Source organism: Mastigoproctus giganteus, chromosome 5 (genome assembly GCF_048544385.1).
Source record: "Mastigoproctus giganteus isolate SK-2022 chromosome 5, ASM4854438v1, whole genome shotgun sequence".
NCBI lineage: Eukaryota > Metazoa > Arthropoda > Arachnida > Uropygi > Thelyphonidae > Mastigoproctus > Mastigoproctus giganteus.
This window is the reverse complement of record NC_143579.1, coordinates 2,797,236-2,816,379: the sequence shown is the minus strand read 5'-3', so window position 1 is coordinate 2,816,379 and position 19,144 is coordinate 2,797,236. Positions and strand designations below refer to the sequence as shown.

The window sequence follows — 19,144 nt, the reverse complement described above, 5'->3', positions numbered from 1 at the left end:
GAGGGATACAAGGACTAATAGATTAAAGGCAAGAGGTGAAACTGATTCTTGCACTGCTTCTATTGGAATGGGAAGCAGCCTGGAAAACAAGATGCAGGGTATTTCAGAAACTACCCTGGGTTGTTTAACATGGGTTGTGTTAAATTAGATACGAATAGGAACAGGTGCATGTCTACTTGCTGTACACTAATGCTAGGAGTTTGGTAAATAAATTTGATGAATTTGAGGTATTGCTCAAAATCAGAGACGTGGTGTCACACAGATATAAGGAATGCAGAACTGGAATTTGGGGAGTACAATGTGTACAGGAAAGATAGTCATGATAGGAAGGGAGGAAGGGTTACGCTGGGAGTCATTGCGGTACAAGTAAACACATGGGTTGTGTTAAATTAGATACGAATAGGAATAGGTGCATGTCTACTTGCTGTACACTAATGCTAGGAGTTTGGTAAATAAATTTGATGAATTTGAGGTATTGCTCGAAATCAGAGACGTGGTGTCACACAGATATAAGGAATGCAGAACTGGAATTTGGGGAGTACAATGTGTACAGGAAAGATAGTCATGATAGGAAGGGAGGAAGGGTTACGCTATAAGTTAAGAAACACATAAAATCAAAGGAAGTGAAGCCAGTCGACATCGCAGGACAGTGCAGTGTAGAGTCAGTTTGGTGTGACGTAAGATTGTTTGTTTGTTTGTTTGTTATTTGGTTTTTAGGAGCATTAGCAACTAAAGCCATATTGCTCCGGGATATGGGGTGGTCATTCCCTGAGCTTTGCACATCCTCCGTATTTGGTGGTGACAGGCTCGAACCCCGGTCTAATCAAGGAACGTGATACGCACAGCTGCTCCTTCCCACCTGGCTACGGAGTTGCCTATTGTGACATAAGCATTGGGAGATCAAAATTGAGAAGAGTAGTGCGTTATAGGCCTAATGACTCTTATGAGTAAAATAAGAAACTGTAGAGGGAAACATAGTGGGCCAGTAAATCAGACAGTCTTATAATGGGGGATTTTAATTTCCCAGATACTGACTAGAATTTGTGGGTTGGTCACTCACACAGTAGCAAGGCTTTTGTGTATTTATTGGATGATTATTTTCTACATCAGAATGTTCGGGAGGCAACTAGAGGGAGTAATACTCTTGATTTGATTATCAGTAATGATTCTTCATGCATTAAGAATCTGTAGAGAAAGAACCACTAGACAGCAATGATCACAATGGGCTGTAGTGGAATTTACTCAAAAAGGTAACTACCATCAGGAGTAAAGGGAAGGGTTTTTGTTTTCATAAAGGCGACTTCGATGGTCTGAGACAGTATTTAAATTATATACGGTGGGACCAACTGATGATTAGCATTAGTAGAGGCATATGATGCAAGAAAGCAAGGTTATGCAGCATCAGCCGAAGGAAAAAAAAAAAAACTTCCACACCCCTCCGTTCATTCGAAATACCTGTCCAGCTGAGCCTTAAATTTATTTAGACCATCAACCTCCACAACAATGGATGGAAGTATGTTGTACCAACCAACTACCCACTGGTTAAAGGCAAATTTTTGCACATCTATCCTACATCTGTCTTTCCTCAATTTCAATTTATGCCCTCTCAGCTGATTATTCTGAGCAAGAAGAATCCCATCAGCATTGAGCATGCTCAAACCATTCAAGGCTTTAAACACCTCTATCAGATCACCTCGCCGGTGCCTAGTCTCCAGACACTAATTTGCAAAATTTAAGCCTTTCTTCATAAGAGCAACCCTTTGTTCCATTCACTAATCTTGTTGCCCTTCTTTGTACTCGTTCCAGCAGCTCTACATCCGTCTTGAAATGAGGCCTCCAGACCTGTATACAGTACTCAAGGTGTGGCCTGACCATTGCCTTATACAAGGGAATAATCACCTCCTTATCCCTGCTAAGGAGGTGATTATTCCCTTGTATAAAGCAATGCACAATCACTCCCAGGTCCTTTTCATTCTCTACCACTGTCAGTGTAGTACAACAGAGTTGATACGTTGCTCTGGGGTTGCTGTTTCCCATATGTAGTACTTTACATTTGTCAATGTTAAACTTCATTTGCCACCTCTCAGCCCATCTGCTCAACCTTTCCAGATCCAAAATATTCATATAGTTTGTTAGCTACCTGAGCAGGATCATCAGCAGTTGAACCTTCGATACCAAGTGGACCAATCTGCTTCATCCCCTTCCTTCTAGAGTTTATATAAGTAAATAACTCTTTGCTGTTGTTTTTTAGCAAACTTTGCCAAAGATTTCTCTTAATCTGCCTTTGCCTGCCTATCCTCCTTTGTGCCTTGGTTACCCAGCTTATATCTATCATAGGCTTCTGTGTCACATGTCAATTTATATGTATCCCATGCACTTTTTTTCTATGCTATGTGTCTCATTAGTTTATCTTACATCCATTTCGGCCTAAACCTTGAACAATATTTCTTAGTTGGTATGTAAAGCCTAGTAGCTTCCAAGTAAAGTTCTTTGAATGCTTCCCATTTTGAATTTGCTGTTGGTAGCATCATCAGTTGGTCCCACTGTGTAGAATTTAAATACTGTCTCAGACCATCGTGGTCGCCTTTATGAAAGCAATAACCCTTCCCTTTACCCCTAATGGTAGTTACCTCTTTGAGTAAATCCCACTTCAGCACACTGTGATCACTGCCATCTAGTGGTTCATTTATCTGCAGATTCTTAATGCATGAAGAATCACTGCTGATAATCAAATCAAGAGTATTACTCCCTCTAGTTGCCTCCCGAACATGCTGATGTAGAAAACAATCATCCAATAATTTCACAAAAGCCTTGCTAGTGTGTGAATGACCAACCCACAAATTCCAGTCAATATCTGGGAAATTAAAATCCCCCATAATAAGACTCTCTGATTTACTGACCCACTCTATTTCCCTGTACTGTTTTTTATTATACTCATCAGAGACATTAGGCCTATCGCACACTACTACTCTCAATTTTGATCTCCCAATGCTCAATGTCACACCAAATTGACTCGACACTGCACTGTCCAGCAATGTCGACTGGCTTCACTTCCTTGGATTTTATGTATTTCTTTACTAATAGCATAACCCCTCCTCCCTTCCTATCCTTTCTGTAGACATTGTACTGCCCAAATTCCAGTTTTGCATTCCTTATATCTGTGTGGCACCACGTCTCTGATATCCCAACAATATCCACCTTTGATGCTTTGAGAAATACCTCAAATTTATTTACCAAACTCCTAGCATTGGTGTACACGCAAGTAAACATGCACCTGTTCCTATTCTTAGTTACACTAATAAAACCCATATGTTTACTTGTACCACAATGACTCCCAGCAGTCTCTGAAACATCCTGCATCTTGTTTTCCAGGCTTCTGCTCATTCCAATAGAAGCAGTGCAAGAATCACTTTCACCTCTGCCAGTGGCTACTGTTAATCTATTAGTCCTTGTATCCCCCCAAGCTAGCGGTTTTCCGACCCACCTAACACTGCCTCGATAGCAACAGCAAATATTCTTGCACCCTTTCTATTTAAGTGTATCCCATTCCTGTATTAGCATTAGCATTAGTAGAGGCATTTGATGCAAGAGAGCAAGCTTATGCAGCATCAGCCAAAAAAAAAAAATAATAAATAAAAAAAAAATTTAAAAAAAAAAATAAATAAATAAAAAATAACCACTTCCACTTCACCCCTCTGTTTGTTCGAAATACCTGTCCAGCTGAGCTTTAAACTTATTTAGGCTATCAACTTCCACAACAAGGGATGGAAGTCTATTCCAGCAACCAACGACCCGCTGGCTAAAGGCAAATTTCTTCATGTCTATCCTACATCTGTCTTTCCTCAATTTGTATTTATGCCCTCTCAGGTGATTATTCTGAGCAAGAGGAAGAATCCCATCAGCATTGAGCATGCTCAAACCATTCAAGGCTTTATACACCTCTATCAGATCACCTCGCTGGTGCCTAGTCTCCAGACACTGTAATTTGCAAAACTTAAGTCTTTCTTCATAAGAGCACCCCTTTGTTCCATTCACTAATGTTGTTGCCCTTCTCTGTACTCGTTCCAGCAGCTCTACATCCTTCTTGAAATGAGGCCTCCAGACCTGTATATAGTACTCTAGGTGTGGCCTGACCATTGCCTTATACAAGGGAATAATCACCTCCTTATCCCTGCTAGAAAAATTCTTACATATCATCGACAATACACCATGAGCTACTCTTGCAGCCTGTCTGCACTGCTCCGAGAACTTCATATCTTCCTGCACAACCACCCCCAGGTCCCTTTCATTCTCTACCACTGTCAATGTGGTACCACAGAGTTCATACGTTGCTCTGGGGTTGCTGTTTCCCATATGTAGTACTTTACATTTGTCAATGTTAAACTTCATTTGCCACCTCTCAACCCATCTGCTTAACCTTTCCAGATCCTGTTGCAGTAGCATAGTGTCAGTAGTGTCCTTGAAAACCCTGCCAACCTTCGTATCGTCTGCAAACTTGGACATTAAACTTGATATACCATCATAAATATCATTTATAAATACAGAAAACAATAATGGACCCAATACTGAACCCTGAGGGACTCCCCTAATAACATTAGTCCACGATGAGCAGTGTCCATTGATTACCACTCTCTGTCTTCTCCCCCTCAACCACCCCTTTATCCATAGCAGCAATATGCCTCCAATGCCACACTGCTCCAATTTGTACAGCAGTCTTCCGTGTGCAAAAGTATCAAAAGCATCTCTAAGATCCAGATATATGATATCAAAGTTATTCTCTGCATCTAGTTCTTTTGTGATCACATCATAGTATCCAATCAAATTTGTCAGGCAAGACTTTCCCTTAATAAAACCATGCTGTGTCTGAGCTATAACTGAAGTCTTGTCTAGATGATCCTGCAGTGCTTCTTTAACCAGTGCCTCCATTAATTTTCCAGGAACAGAAGTTAAACTAACAGGTCTATAATTACTTGTGTCGCCCTTTGATGCTCCTTTGTGAATTGGGGTCACATTTGCACATCTCCAGTCCATGGTACTTCCCCTGAGTCCAAGGAAGCTCTCATAATTATGGCTAAGGGTTTGCTTACTTCCTTTGCTGCCTCCTTTAATATAACTGGATAGATCCCATCCACCCCAGTTGCCTGTCTTGTATTTATCTTCAACAATTTCTCCTCCACTTTACTCTCAGTTATTACAAGATTCTCTATCTTACTGCCAGAGTTGAATACACCTCTGACATTCCCTCACTGAATAACTCCTCATGTGTGAATGTAGATGCAAAATATTTCTTCAGTTTGTTAGCTACCTGAGCAGGATCATCAACAGTTGACCCATCGATATCAAGTGGACCAATCTGATTTATCCCCTGCCTTCTAGAGTTTACATAAGTAAAGAACTCTTTGCTGTTTTTCTTTGCATCCCTTGCCAAAGATTTCTCGTAATCTGCCTTCGCCTGCCTAACCTCCTTTGTAACTTGGTTACAGATCAAGCTGTATCTATCATAGGCTTCTGTGTCACGTGTTAATTTGTATGTATCCCATGCATTTTTCTTCTCTGCCATATGTCTCATTAGTTCATCTGACATCCACTTAGACATAAACCCTTCTCTTTACCACTAATGGTAGTTACCTCTTCGTGTAAATCCCACTTCAGCACACTGTGATCACTGCCACCTAGTGGTTCATTTACCTCCAGATTCTTAATGCATGAAGAATCACTACTGATAATCAAATCAAGAGTATTACTCCCTCTAGTTGCTTCCCGAACATGCTCATGTAGAAAACAATCATCCAATAAATCCACAAAAGCCTTGCTAGTGTGTCAGTGACCAGCCCCCAAATTCCAGTCAATATCTGGGAAATTAAAATCCCCAATTATAATACTCTCTGATTTGCTGGCCCATTCTATTTCCCCGTACAGTTTCTTATTATATTCATCAGTATCATTAGGCCGATAGCACACTCCTACTCTCAATTTTGATCTCCCAATGCTTATGTCACACCAAACTAACTCGACACTGCACTGTCCAGCAATGTCGACTGGCTTCACTTACTTGGATTTTATGTATTTCTTAACTAATAGCATTAGCATTAGCATAGGCATTTGATGCAAGAAAGCAAGCTTATGCAGCATCAGCCAGAAAAAAAAAAAAAAAAAAACCACTTCCATTTCACCCCTCTGTTCGTTCAAAATACCTGTCCAGCTGAGCCTTAAACTTATTTAGGCTATCAACCTCCACCACAAGGGATGGAAGTCTGTTCCACCAACCAACCACCCGCGGGCTGGTTGGTTGGTGGAACAGACATAACCCCTCCTCCCTTCCTACCCTGTCCATCCTTTCTGTAGATATTGTACTTCCCAAATTCCAGTTCTGCATTCCTTATATCTGTGTGACACCACGTGTCTGAAATCCCCACAATACCTGCCTTTGATGTTTTGAGCAATACCTCAAATTTATTTACTAAACTCCTAGCATTGGTGTACACGCAAGTATACATGCACCTGTTCTTTTTCTTAGCTACCCTAACACAACCTATGTGTTTATTTGTACCCCAATGATTCCCAGTAGTCTCTGAAATATCCTGCATCTTATTTTCCAGGCTGCGGCTCATTCCAATAGAAGTAGCGCAAGAATCACTTTCACCTTTTTCAGTGGCTACTGTTAATCTATTAGTCCTTGTATACCCCCCAATCTAGCAGTTTTCCGACCCACCTAACACTGCCTTGATAGCATCAGCAAACAATCTTGCACCCTTTCTATTTAAGTGTATCCCATCCCTGTAGAAGCAGTCTCTCCTGTTAACAAGTACAGGCCAGACTGAAAAAAATTCTACCCCTTGATTCTTGCACAATCCTTCCAGGGCTGAATTGATCGACAGTGCTCTCATCATATACTCCCTCCTATCGTGTCTGGGCAGAATTGCAGACACTTTCAAATTCAACCCTAATTCACGGCTTTTTTCAACAATGACCTGTATTTGTTAAGTAATTCCGCCGGTCTCCTACTCTTAATATCATTTGTACAACTATATCACCTTTTGTGCCGTTAATAGATGATATCCGCTCTACAACGTCATCAACCTTTGCCCCTGGCAGACATACCCTGGTCCTGTTCCACCTATCCTTTTTACAAAGCATGTTTCCCGTTTCCCTGACAATAGAGTCACCAACAACTACTAGTTCCTTTGGGACCAGCGCATTCTGCCTTGTAGAAGCAGTCTCTCCTGTTAACAAGTATAGACCAGGCAGAAAAAAATTCTAACCCTTGCACAATCTTTCCAGGGCCGAATTGATCGACAAGGCTCTCATCATATACTCCCTCCAATTGTGTCTGAGAAGAATTGCAGACACTTTCAAATTCAACCCTAATTCATGGCTTTTTTTCAACAGTGGCCTGTACTCTGCCGGTCTCCTACTCTTAATATCATTAGTGCTAACGTGTACAACTATATCACCTTTTGTGCCCTTAATAGATGATATCCGCTCTACAACGTCATCAACCTTTGCTCCTGGAAGACATACCCTCATCCTGTTCCACCTATCCTTTTTACAAAGCATGTTTCCCATTTCCCTGACAATAGAGTCACCAACAACTACTAGTTCCTTTGGGACCAGCACGTTCTGCCTTGTAGAAGCAGTCTCTCCTGTTAACAAGTATAGACCAGGCAGAAAAAAATTCTAACCCTTGCACAATCTTTCCAGGGCCGAATTGATCGACAAGGCTCTCATCATATACTCCCTCCAATTGTGTCTGAGAAGAATTGCAGACACTTTCAAATTCAATCCTAATTCATGGCTTTTTTTCAACAGTGACCTGTACTCTGCCGGTCTCCTACTCTTAATATCATTAGTGCCAACGTGTACAACTATATCACCTTTTGTGCCCTTAATAGATGATATCCGCTCTACAATGTCATCAACCTTTGCTCCTGGAAGACATACCCTTATCCTGTTCCACCTATCCTTTTTACAAAGCATGTTCCCCATTTCCCTGACAATAGAGTCATCAACAACTATTAGTACCTGTGCTACCAGCGCATTCTCCCTTGTGGTTGCTGCTCTGTTGCATGATGACCAAGTGGAACCTCTGGCATTGATATGGGCCCCTCAATTTGGATCCTTCGAGGGCATCCACCCTGTCCTTCAAGCTCTCATATAGGGCCATACGAACACTGAGTTGTCGCCTGATTTCATTACGCTCCTTGCATCGCGCACACACAAAGACAGCCCCCATGTCCCGTACCTGAATGCTCCACAAACATCATGCAAGCAGTGCATTTCAAAAGGCCGTGATTTAGAGGGCAACTGCACCCCTCAGTTCTCCTCTGGGTCACAGCACTCACATTAGCGTGAGCCATTTGCTTTGCTGCTCTGGTCTGAGTCATGATTTTGATTTAATATTAATAAAATTTCAATTTCAGTACAAAAGTATATCCCTAAACTTGTATCCCAACACAGTTATAACGCTATATCTATTTTTTATTATCAAGTATTTTCTACGAGTTCCATTTATATAACTTCCGTATCAAGTTAGGTATTAATTAATTATGTTACGTTTGTAATCTAAGTCGTTATATGTATTTAGTTAAAACTACAATTTAATTGAAAACGAAGCTTATCAAAATTAATAGATTTTACTGATTAATTGACAATATTATATTATATTATACTTACTAACGCTATCTAGTTCGTATATAACGTATCGTATAACAAAGGCGGCAAGTTGATGTTATGTTGATGTTACCAACAGCAAATTCAAAATGGGAAGAATTCAAAGAATTTATCTTGGAAGCTACTAGGCTTTACATACCAACTAACAAATATTGTTCAAAGTTTAGAATGTCAGATGAACTAATGAGACATGGCAGAGAGGAACAATGCATGGGATACATATAAATTGATGGGTGACATGGAAGCCTATTATAGATATAAACTGGTCTGTTACCAAATCACAAAGGAGATTAAGCAGGAAAAGGCGGATTATGAGAAATCTTCAGCAAAGGATGTAAAGAAAAACAGCAAACAGTTCTTTACTTATGTAAACTCTAGAAGGAAGTGGATGAATCAGATTGGTCCACTTGACATTGATGGTTGAACTGTTGATGATCCTGCTCAGGTAGCTAACAAACTAAATGAATATTTTGCATTGACATTCACACATGAGGAGTTATTCAGCGAGGGAAATGCCAGAGGTGTATTCAACTCTGGCAGCAAGCTAGATAAACTTGTAATAACTGAGAGTAAATGGAGGAGAAATTGTTGAAGATAAACACAAGAAAGGTACTTGGAGTGGTTGGGATCTATCCAGTTATATTAAAGGAGGAGCAAAGGAAGTAATAGCCATAATTATTACATACCCTTAGCCATAATTATTACAGCTTCTTTGGAGTTGAGAGAGGTACCATGGACTGGAGATGTGCAAATGTGACCCTGATTCACAAAGGAGGATCAAAGGATGACGCAAGTAATTATAGACCTGTTAATTTAACTTCTGTTTCAGGAAAATTAATGAAGGAAAGTTAAAGAAGCACTGCAGGATCATCTCAAGAAGACTTCAGTTATAGCTCGGACACAGCATGGTTTTGTTAAGGGAAAGGCTTGCCTGACCAATTTGATTGGATACTATAATGTGGACACAAAGGAACTAGAGGTAGGGAATAACTTTGATATCATATATTTGGATCTTAGAAAGGCTTTTGATACTGTTGCACATGGAAGACTGCTGAACAAATTGGAGCAGTGCGGCCTTGGGGGCAAATTGTTGCTATGGATAAAGGGATGGATGAGTGGGAGAAGACAGAGAGTGGTAATCAATGGACACTGCTCATCGTGGACTAATGTTATTAGTGGAGTCCCACCGGTTCAGTATTGGGTCCATTGTTGTTTTCTGTATTTATAAATGATACTGATGATGGTATATCAGGCTTAATGTCCAAGTTTGCAGACGATACGAAGGTTGCCGGGGCTGTTAAGGACACTAATGACAGTACGCTGTTGCAACAGGATCTAGAAAAGTTGAGCAGATGGGCTGAGAGTTGGCAAATGAAGTTTATCATTGACAAATGTAAAGTACTACATATAGGAAGCAGCAATCCCAGAGTGACATATCAACTCTGTTGTAATACACTGACAGTGGTAGAGAACAAAAAGGACCTTGGCATAATTGTGCAGGCAGTGAAGTTTTCTGAGCAGTACAGATGGTCTGCAAGAGTAGCTCATTGTGTCTTGTAAATGATATAGAGAAATTTTTCTAACAGGGATCAGGTGGTAATTATTCCCTTGTATAAGCCAATGGTCAGGCCACACCTTGAGTATTGTATACAAGTCTGGTGGCCTCATCTTAAGAAGGATGTAGAGCTGTTGGAACAAGTACAGAGAAGGGCAACAAAATTGCTGAGGGGAACAAAGCGTGCTCTTACCAAGAAAGGCTTAAGTTCTGACCACTGCTGCACCTGGAGACTAGGCACCTGCGAGGTGATCTGATTGAGGCACAAAGCCTTGAATGGTTTGAGCATGCTCAACACTGATGGGAGTCTTCCTCTTGCTCAGAATAATCACCAGAAAGAGCATAAATTCAAACTGAGGAAAGCAGATGTAGGACAGATATGCAGCAGTTTGCCTTTAGCCAGCAGGTAGTTGGTTGGTGGAACAGACTTCCATCCTTTGTTGTGAAAGTTGATAGCCTAAATAAATTTAAGGCTGAGTCGGACAGGTATTTGGAACGAGCGGAGGGATGGGAGCATTTTTTTTTTTTTTTTTGGCTGATGCTGCATAAGCTTGCTTTCTTGCATCATATTGGTCTGGTAATGCTAATGGTAAATTTTTTTTTTTTAAATTATTACTATTTATTATTATTCATAGATATATAATATGTACCAAAAAAAAAAAAAAAAACCACTAAAATTTTGACTCTTTTGGAAACCTCTTTACTACAAACCGCGTTATTACAAAATGTGAAAAATTCGGTCTCTTGAACTTTGTATTAACGAGATTTGACTGCAGCACACCAATTCTCATTGCATGCAAGCTCACCTTTTTTATTTATTGCTAATTATGTCCGTACAGATACATTTTCATTTGCTGATCTGTATGTAGGCTGAAGAACTCAGAATAACTTACAGGGGAAATCCTGCTCTTCCTTCTGAAATTAGCTATCTGCCAATCAGTGAAACTCTATTAACAAGTGCTAATGTGTCTACATATGCATTATGCACTCAAAAATTTGAAATGAGATATTCCATTGTCTTCAACGTGACAGAAATAATTTTCACAGGGATGGTTCTGATGCCCATATTGTCTCTTCTAATAAATGTCCCTGGGCTTTAGATAATGAATTATATCCCCTGCATACAAATCTCCTTTTCAAAATGACTATGCAGAGCAGAAAGAAATGCTACAGATCATGCAAAAGATGCAAATTTGGTCTTTGAGGTTGTTACAGACATTCTCTCAGATATGCCAGCCAAGCTGTACTTGCTAACTGGGAGTCTAGAACTGATGGAACTGATAATCAGATGACATTCAAGTCAAGTGGACCCAATTTCGGCGTTGTCCGGATGGTCTGTGACAGCCAAATCCTCTGCTGGCACCATCACGATGGTGGGATGGTTAGTAATTCTGGGTATAACCTCCATGCACAAGCATTCTGTGGTGACCACCTGGTGTGAACCAATAAGCAGGGGGTCGAGGTGTGGCATTCACACCACATGGAGGAATGCCACCCCTCTGTGTTACCAGGCAATACTAGGTGGTAGATGATGCTCATCAACCAGTGCAATACCACCACTTTGCTTATTAGAGGCTTGAAGTGTTGGAACCCATGTTTAGGCTCCAGAGCTCAGTTCCGGTCAACCCTTCCCCACCTCTTCCATCATGTGGTTTGACTGATCACTTTTGAGGTTATGATAAACACATCATGGCGAGATCCAATCTTCCTTACATTTTGAGGGTACAGCTCTAAATTGGTGTTCTCAGGCTGGTCGCTAGTTAGTACACTGGAAGGAATCTATTGGTAACTTTTTTGGAGGCCTCCGGATCAACTAGTGTATAATCTCACTACCTCTACTCTGCCAGATAGTGACTGGTGGGAGTCCGAGTAGTGTGTATGCGGGGAGCATTGTCGAGGCCATGTTATGTCAAGGATCTGGGTTTATTCTTACCATGTGTATACCACATCCAAAAATTTCATTACTTCATACAGCATGTTCCCCCCCCACACACTTTTTCTTGAATACATCATGAATTGTCGAACTAATTGAGTAAGCATATCTGCAAAAAGATTTAAAACTCCCTTCTTCACCTCCCTTCTCCCCCAACACTTTAAACCTCCCTTCTCCCCCAACACTTCTAGTTCATTTCGCAAATATACATGGTCTCAATTCTAATCTCGACGACGTCCATTTTCACTTGTAGTCTGCCGGACCCCATGTACTTTTTCTGACAAAATCTCAGTTATCAGTTGATTCAACTACTGCTCATCTCAGATGTCCAAATTATTTGCTGTATGATTCCTTTCGCCTCAAAGGTGGTATTTGTACATATGTCTGTTCCAATATTCCCTGTCAGAGACTTGGTAATTTGGAATCTCCTCTGACTTAAAATTTCTCTACCTCATTGTGTCAAATCCATTTGTTGTCTCTACCGTTCTCCCAACTACACTAATCACTTGGAGCTCTTTGACTTCCTCACTTTGCAACTTGACTTTCTCCAATCCAACTTTCCTAACAGTGAGGTAATTTTCCTTGGTGATTTTAATGTTCACCAGTCCAAGTGGCTTCCGTTTTATAGCCACACCGACCCAGCTGGTCGAGATGCTGAGGCTTTTCCAATTACTAATGACCTTGCACAGATTGTTCATTTACTTACAAGGATACCGGACAATCCTAACCATATAGCCAACATGCTTGATCTTTTCTCACAAACAACCCTTTTAAGTACACGGTCGAAGTGAGTGGTCCTTTAGGCACCTCAGATCACAACTTGGTGATTGTCTCTTCTCCAATGGAGCCATTATCGCATGGCTATTCCCAACCTAGTAATTTTTGGTTTTTGGCATTACAAGAATGCAAAATGGGATGATCTGCGAGATTTCTTTTCTTCTGTTGGATTACCGTTTCAAAACTTCTGATGTCAATATTTGCTCAAATCATGTCAGTGAAATTATTCTTTCAGGAATGGAATCATTTATCCCACACTCCACTTTAAAATCTCGTCCTTTATTTAAACCTTGGTTTTCCAATAAATGTGCTAAGGCTGTTTGAGAGAAGAACGTTGCATGTCGTAATTGGCTTGTTTCCACTTCTTCAGTTTCATTTTCTACCTACACCGAAGTTCGCAACAATTATAAAGTAGTTATTAATCAGTCCAAACTAGGTTTTGAACAGACTAAGAGAAGAAAACTTGCTTCTTGCCCTAATGGTAGCCGATCATTCTGGTCTCTTGTCAAAGCTTTTGGCCACAACTTTTGCCCATCTCTGCTCCCACCTCTGTCAAAACCAGATGATTCTGTTGTCCATTCAGCCAAGGATAAAGTTGACCTGCTAGCATCCCATTTTTCTTCCAACTCGTATTAATGATCGTGGTAAAACACCTCCCACCATTCCCAACAAGCTCCATGCAATGCCTCCTGTAGTCTTCTGTCAAAACGATGTCAGAAGGATTTTGACAAATCTTGATGCAAAGAAAGCTCCAGGTCCTGATGGTATTTCTCCACTTGTTCTCAAAACCTGTGCTCCTGAACTTAATCCTGTTCTTTGCTACCTTTTTTCACTTTCTTATTCCAAAGGTATTGTTCCTTCTGCTTAGAAATTTGCTCATATCCAGCCAGTTCCTAAAAAGGGTGAAAAATCCCTCCCATTCAATTATTGTCCTATTGTAATTACTTCTATTCTATCTAAAGTAATGGAGAAATCAATTAACCGCTAAGTCTTAAACTACCTAGAAACCTGTCTAATCAGCGATCACCAGTATGGATTCCGTCAGTGTCGATCCACTGGTGATATTCTGGCTTATCTTACCCATTTATGGACAAATTCAATGGAAAAGTTTGGTGAAGCACAAGCAGTTGCTCTTGACATCTCAAAAGGCTTTTGATCGTGTTTGGCATAAAGTTCTTCTAAACAAGCTTCCATCTTATGGTTTTCCAACTTGTTTTTGTAATTGGTTATCCAGTTTTCTCTCTGATCGCTCACTGAGGGTGATGGTAGATGGCTCTCTGTCTTCTAACTTCTCCACTAATTCTGGTGTCCCCCGAGGTTTAGTTCTTTCTCCCACTCTTTTCCTCTTGTATATTAATGACCTCCTTCCATTGACTGGAAATCCTATCCATAGTTTTGCTGATGATAGCACATTACATTCCACTTTCCGTTTTGAAAAACCTTGCCCTGCTCAATCAGCTTCAATTTCTCGAATATCCGCTACCAATTCCTTAAATGCTGATCTTTAGGTAATTCTCCAGTGGGGCAAAGATAACTTAGTCGGCGTTAATTTTCTTCCAAACAGCTGTTCGCTCTGTATAAATCGCAAATACACCCTACCATGAAATATTGTTCCCACATTTGGGGTGGTGCCCCCAAAACCTCTCTCAGGCTTCTTGATTCCATTCAGAAGAGGGCAGTTAGGTTAATTAATGATTCATCTCTAACAGAGTCTCTCCACTCGCTGTCTCATAGACATACTGTTTCTGCTGCATGCCTCTTCTTCAGATATTTTCATGGGCACTGTTCTTCTGAATTGGCTTCTATAATTCCCGTTCTCTCTTTCAAAACAGTCCGAAGACATGCCACCACCAGCCCACATCCATTTACTGTCCAACTTCAAACTCACAGAACCAAATTTTCATCTTCCTCATTTATTCATTCAATTGTCATTTTCTGGAACAACCTTCCTTCTTACGTATTTCCTGAAAATTACAGTCTACAGAAGTTTAAGTGTAATGTCAACAAATATCTTCTTACATCTTCTCAGCTTCCAACCCTAGCACGGTACTAAGTACTATAGGTTCTAATACCTATCGTGTTTGGGGTTTTCATTAAAAAAAAAAAACTTTCGCTGTTGCTGGTAACAAAAACATCATCGTTTTGTTTGATGCTCAGCATCTCTCTGGCATTGGTGTTATAGTGGTAGCCACTAAATCATCCAACTTCACAGACTCTTCAAATTCGCCAACAAAATCCATATGCGCCTTCAAATTCCTCTATTCCTCAATGTTGCTATCACATTTGTTTGCTGGACCATGGTTTTCAATGATATTCTCTCCAAAGCCACTCTTTCTGAAGCAGTTAATTATTACATTTGATGCAATACTGTCTCAAGGAATAATAAGGTTATGGATAGCATCCAAGACATTCCAATTTGGCTGCAAATTGTTTCCTCCTTCTATGTTGCGGATTAAGTACCTTTCTGCATGCTCTCTTGAAGTTATAAATAATACCTTGATCCAGTAGTTGCATTAAACTGGTGGTACTGGGGAGGTAAAAACAACAGCCATATATTTGTAAACTTAAATGTCTCGACAGGATGTGCTGTACAACAACCTAGAATCATCAAAATGTTCCTTTTTTTTCTGAAGCCATTCTGTCCACTTTTGATAACCAAAACTGAAAAATTGACCATAAGCCACAAGCACTTCTATTGGCCTCATATTCACAAGGAAATTGGTTAACTGCTTTAAAATATCTTAGAAAACTTACCAATCACAAGTGCGCATAGTTTTGTACTGCCATCTGAACTGCAGAAGTGTCTTTCTTTGTTTACTAAATTTTCCACGACAACCAGACTCTACTTGAAGAGCAAATATTTTGTTTGGTAGCAAATTATAAAATAAACCTGTTTCATCAAGATTAAAAATATCCCCTGCCTCATATTTTTCAAGAATGGACCATACAGAACACAACCAGTCTGTAGCCTTTTCTTTGTCGACTAATCGAGACTCACAGCAAACATTTCGCGAAACAAAGTTATTCCTCTCTTTAAATCTTTGGAGACAGCCACTGCTGCATTTGAGTTGCTAATTCCAAGTTGCTGAGCTAGATAATTTGCCTTTTCTTGCAAAATCGAACCTGATATTGGCAAATTAGATGCACGCATTTGTTGGTACCACTTTAAAAGTTTTGTTTCAAGCTCCTCATGTTATTGCACCACAAATTCGTTTCCTGTTTTTCATTGCTTCTCCATTGTCACGCACTTCTTTAAGTCCTTTCCGGCTTTTCAGTATTGTAGATAAAGTAGGTAAAGGGATGTTGTATTCCTTTGCAATGTCCATTTTGCTTCTTTCCATCCTATCAGCCTCTTGTATAATTTTTAGTTTAATTTCCAGGCTTAATTCCATCCGTTTATGTTTTGTCACTGTAACATTACTAGATAAGATTTAATAAAAACAAATTTCAAATTAATTCAAAGAGACAATTTCCAAAAAAGGATCAGATAAAATAGCAAAAAATAAGATTGTTGTATACAGTAGCAAAAGACTCTTTGAACTGGATGTAAAAATTGCAACTGACCTTATTACCGCAGGAGCAAGGAAGTGCATGTAAACAACTTAGAAAAACTTTTTATTCTTTTGTTAATTTAACAACTCATCCTTCAGAAAGATGTTTTTCAGAATGCACTTCATGTTATAGCTACCATAAACTGCTTTTGTTTACACAAAACTAATTTCTAACAAGTCAGCGCCATTCCTTCAGGAAGTAGGGAGCCGGGTAGCCAGAGGCAATAATTGGACAGCTCTGCCAAGATTTTTATTAAACATAAAATATTATAATACTTATTTCTCACAAGGTGAAAAAGAACGTTGTAATACATATTAACCAAATTTTGTAATAAACAAATATATTTACATAGAAAAAACCCTATCCTTTCACAGGGGAATGGTATCTGCTTCATATAAATGAAGTTTGTTTTAACGAGATTTTACTGTACTTGGATTTCAGGAAAGCTTTTTATACTGTTACACATGAAAGACTACTGTACAAATTAGAGCAGTATGGCAATACTGCTCTAATGAAATTTCAATGAAATTACAATAATCCATCCCAAAAGACAACTAATTCTGTAACAGCACTAACAGAAATGTACCACCATGTGGAAATTGGGGATGATGAGTTCTACAATGGGATTTATAATGTATTTACGAAAGACAGGGAAGATAGAAAAGGTTGTGGGGATCATACTTCTTATCAAAAGCAACCTGAGTGTGAAAAGAGCTTTTTCTGAGTCAAGTTTTGCCTCCCAGCATAGAAGCTGTGTGGTATGAGTCAGGTGGAAGCAAATGTACAATGAAAATGGGAGTAATCTACAGAGCAGAGACTATGACGAGTCTACATGCAGAATGAATGTGTGAATGTATTATTATGAGTGAATTCAACTTGCCTCAAACTGATTGGAATAAGCGGGAGGGAAACTCAACATGGGAACAAAATTATTAAATAAACTAGATTATTATTTGTACCAGCATGCTGGAGAAAATATTGGGGGGGACGATAACCTAGATAACATCATTACTCAGAAATCAGATGATTTCATAGGGTTTACAGACAGGAATCATCAGCAGGTAGTGATCACACAGTCATTAACTGGAAGCCCCACAGACCAACCCATATCTCACTCTTGTAATGTCAAACATTGAGGATAAGAATGGGCTTGAGACTCTGTTGGAGAAGAGATCATAACTTGTGATCTGAGGCAACTAGATGACTATAAAAATTTTTACCACATCAAGAGGGTTGGGTGTGTGGTTAGGATAGTCTGGTATTCAAGTAGGTAAATGAACAAACTGAGTTAGGCTATTAGTAATTGCAAAATCCTCGGCTTCTCAACCAGCTGGGTCTATGCAACTAGAAAATGGAAGACAGCTGGAGTTGTGAACAATAAATGAAAGTTAGACTGGAGAAAGTTGAGTTTCGAAGAAAGGAAATCAAAGGGGTTGAAGTGGAGTCAAGAGAACAGAGCCAACAGATGACTTTGACAGAATGGGGTAAAGATCTTTTAAGATAAGCCAGAAGAGATTCTAAATTAGAAAGTTCCTGAAGGAATATCAGAAGAGACATACACACAAGTACCACCTTTAAAGAGGAATCAAAGTGAATTATGGATACTAAAATGAGTAGCGGGTGAAGCAACCAATGGGGATTCTATCAGAATCCAAACTATTGGTTATAATAAGTGGGACTTAGGTGTGGGTAGAAATGGGTATCACTGAGACTTGAACTAAGACACCATATATTTGTTAAATGAAATGAAGTCTTTGAGAGGTTTAGATATCTTTTTGATGATAAGTTTGTTCCATTAATTTGACTATTCATAATGAATTCGGTAGATAAAATAAAAGAAGAGGGGGAACATGCTGAAGGTTTAATGAAATTAGTTAATGAAGTTTTTGGAGCAGTTTTATTATAGACTAGCTGATCTGGATGCCTCCTAGAGAGTTGCCAACAGGTTCAGTCCAGTGGACTATCTAGTGGCTAGCCTGTAAACACTGTATTACATCCATACTCTCTTAATATCAGAAATAGTGGATCTTGATATGAAGCCTATCATTACCTCAAAAGACATCAGTCATACGTAAGAGACGAGGTTTACCACAGTTTGCTCTGGAGACCAAACAAGGGTTTCACCACTTCAAAACTCTAATAAACAAAATGGTGTTATTACACTGGATGAGAGTCATCTACTATGCAGGGTTTCTAGCGACGTGGGGGCAGCGTTCCTCTGTGGGATGTGGCATCAACCTTGACACCTAGGCAGCTGTCTCCAGTAAACTAGATTCAGTGTTTCAGGACTTGCACTGTGTGAGAGTTCCATCATCATTAAGGTGCAAGCAGAGGATCTCAATGTCAGAGAAAGACCTGACTCCACTGAAATTCAATCCACTTGAGTCGCAAGTGATGTGAAAAAAAAAAAAAAAGTGCAAGTGAGAGAAGCATTCCTAAAATACCTAAAATGTTTCTATAGAAATGAAATTACAAGTTGTAAAAAGAGAGGAAAAAATAAAATTACTTGTTAATATACATTCCCAACCTGTTTTGGTAAGGTGTCAAACTATCAATTGGATAAATGTTCTGTTGTGCTACACCAGTACTGGAATTCAGAGAACCACCAATTCCTGTTGGACGTGAACCTATCAAACAACATAAAAAAATGCATTAAA

The 19,144-nt window shown here is 39.6% G+C and overlaps 1 protein-coding gene across 1 annotated transcript in view; it reads right to left on the bottom strand.

The window, feature by feature from the left end:
* RPA1 (replication protein A 70) overlaps positions 1-19,144 on the bottom strand; it is a 358,941-nt gene that overhangs the window by 119,950 nt on the left and 219,847 nt on the right. The window contains exon 7 of the mRNA XM_090373886.1: positions 19,015-19,114. Within this exon, the coding sequence (XP_090230012.1) occupies positions 19,015-19,114 (100 nt within the window). The remainder of the gene's footprint in view (positions 1-19,014; positions 19,115-19,144) is intronic.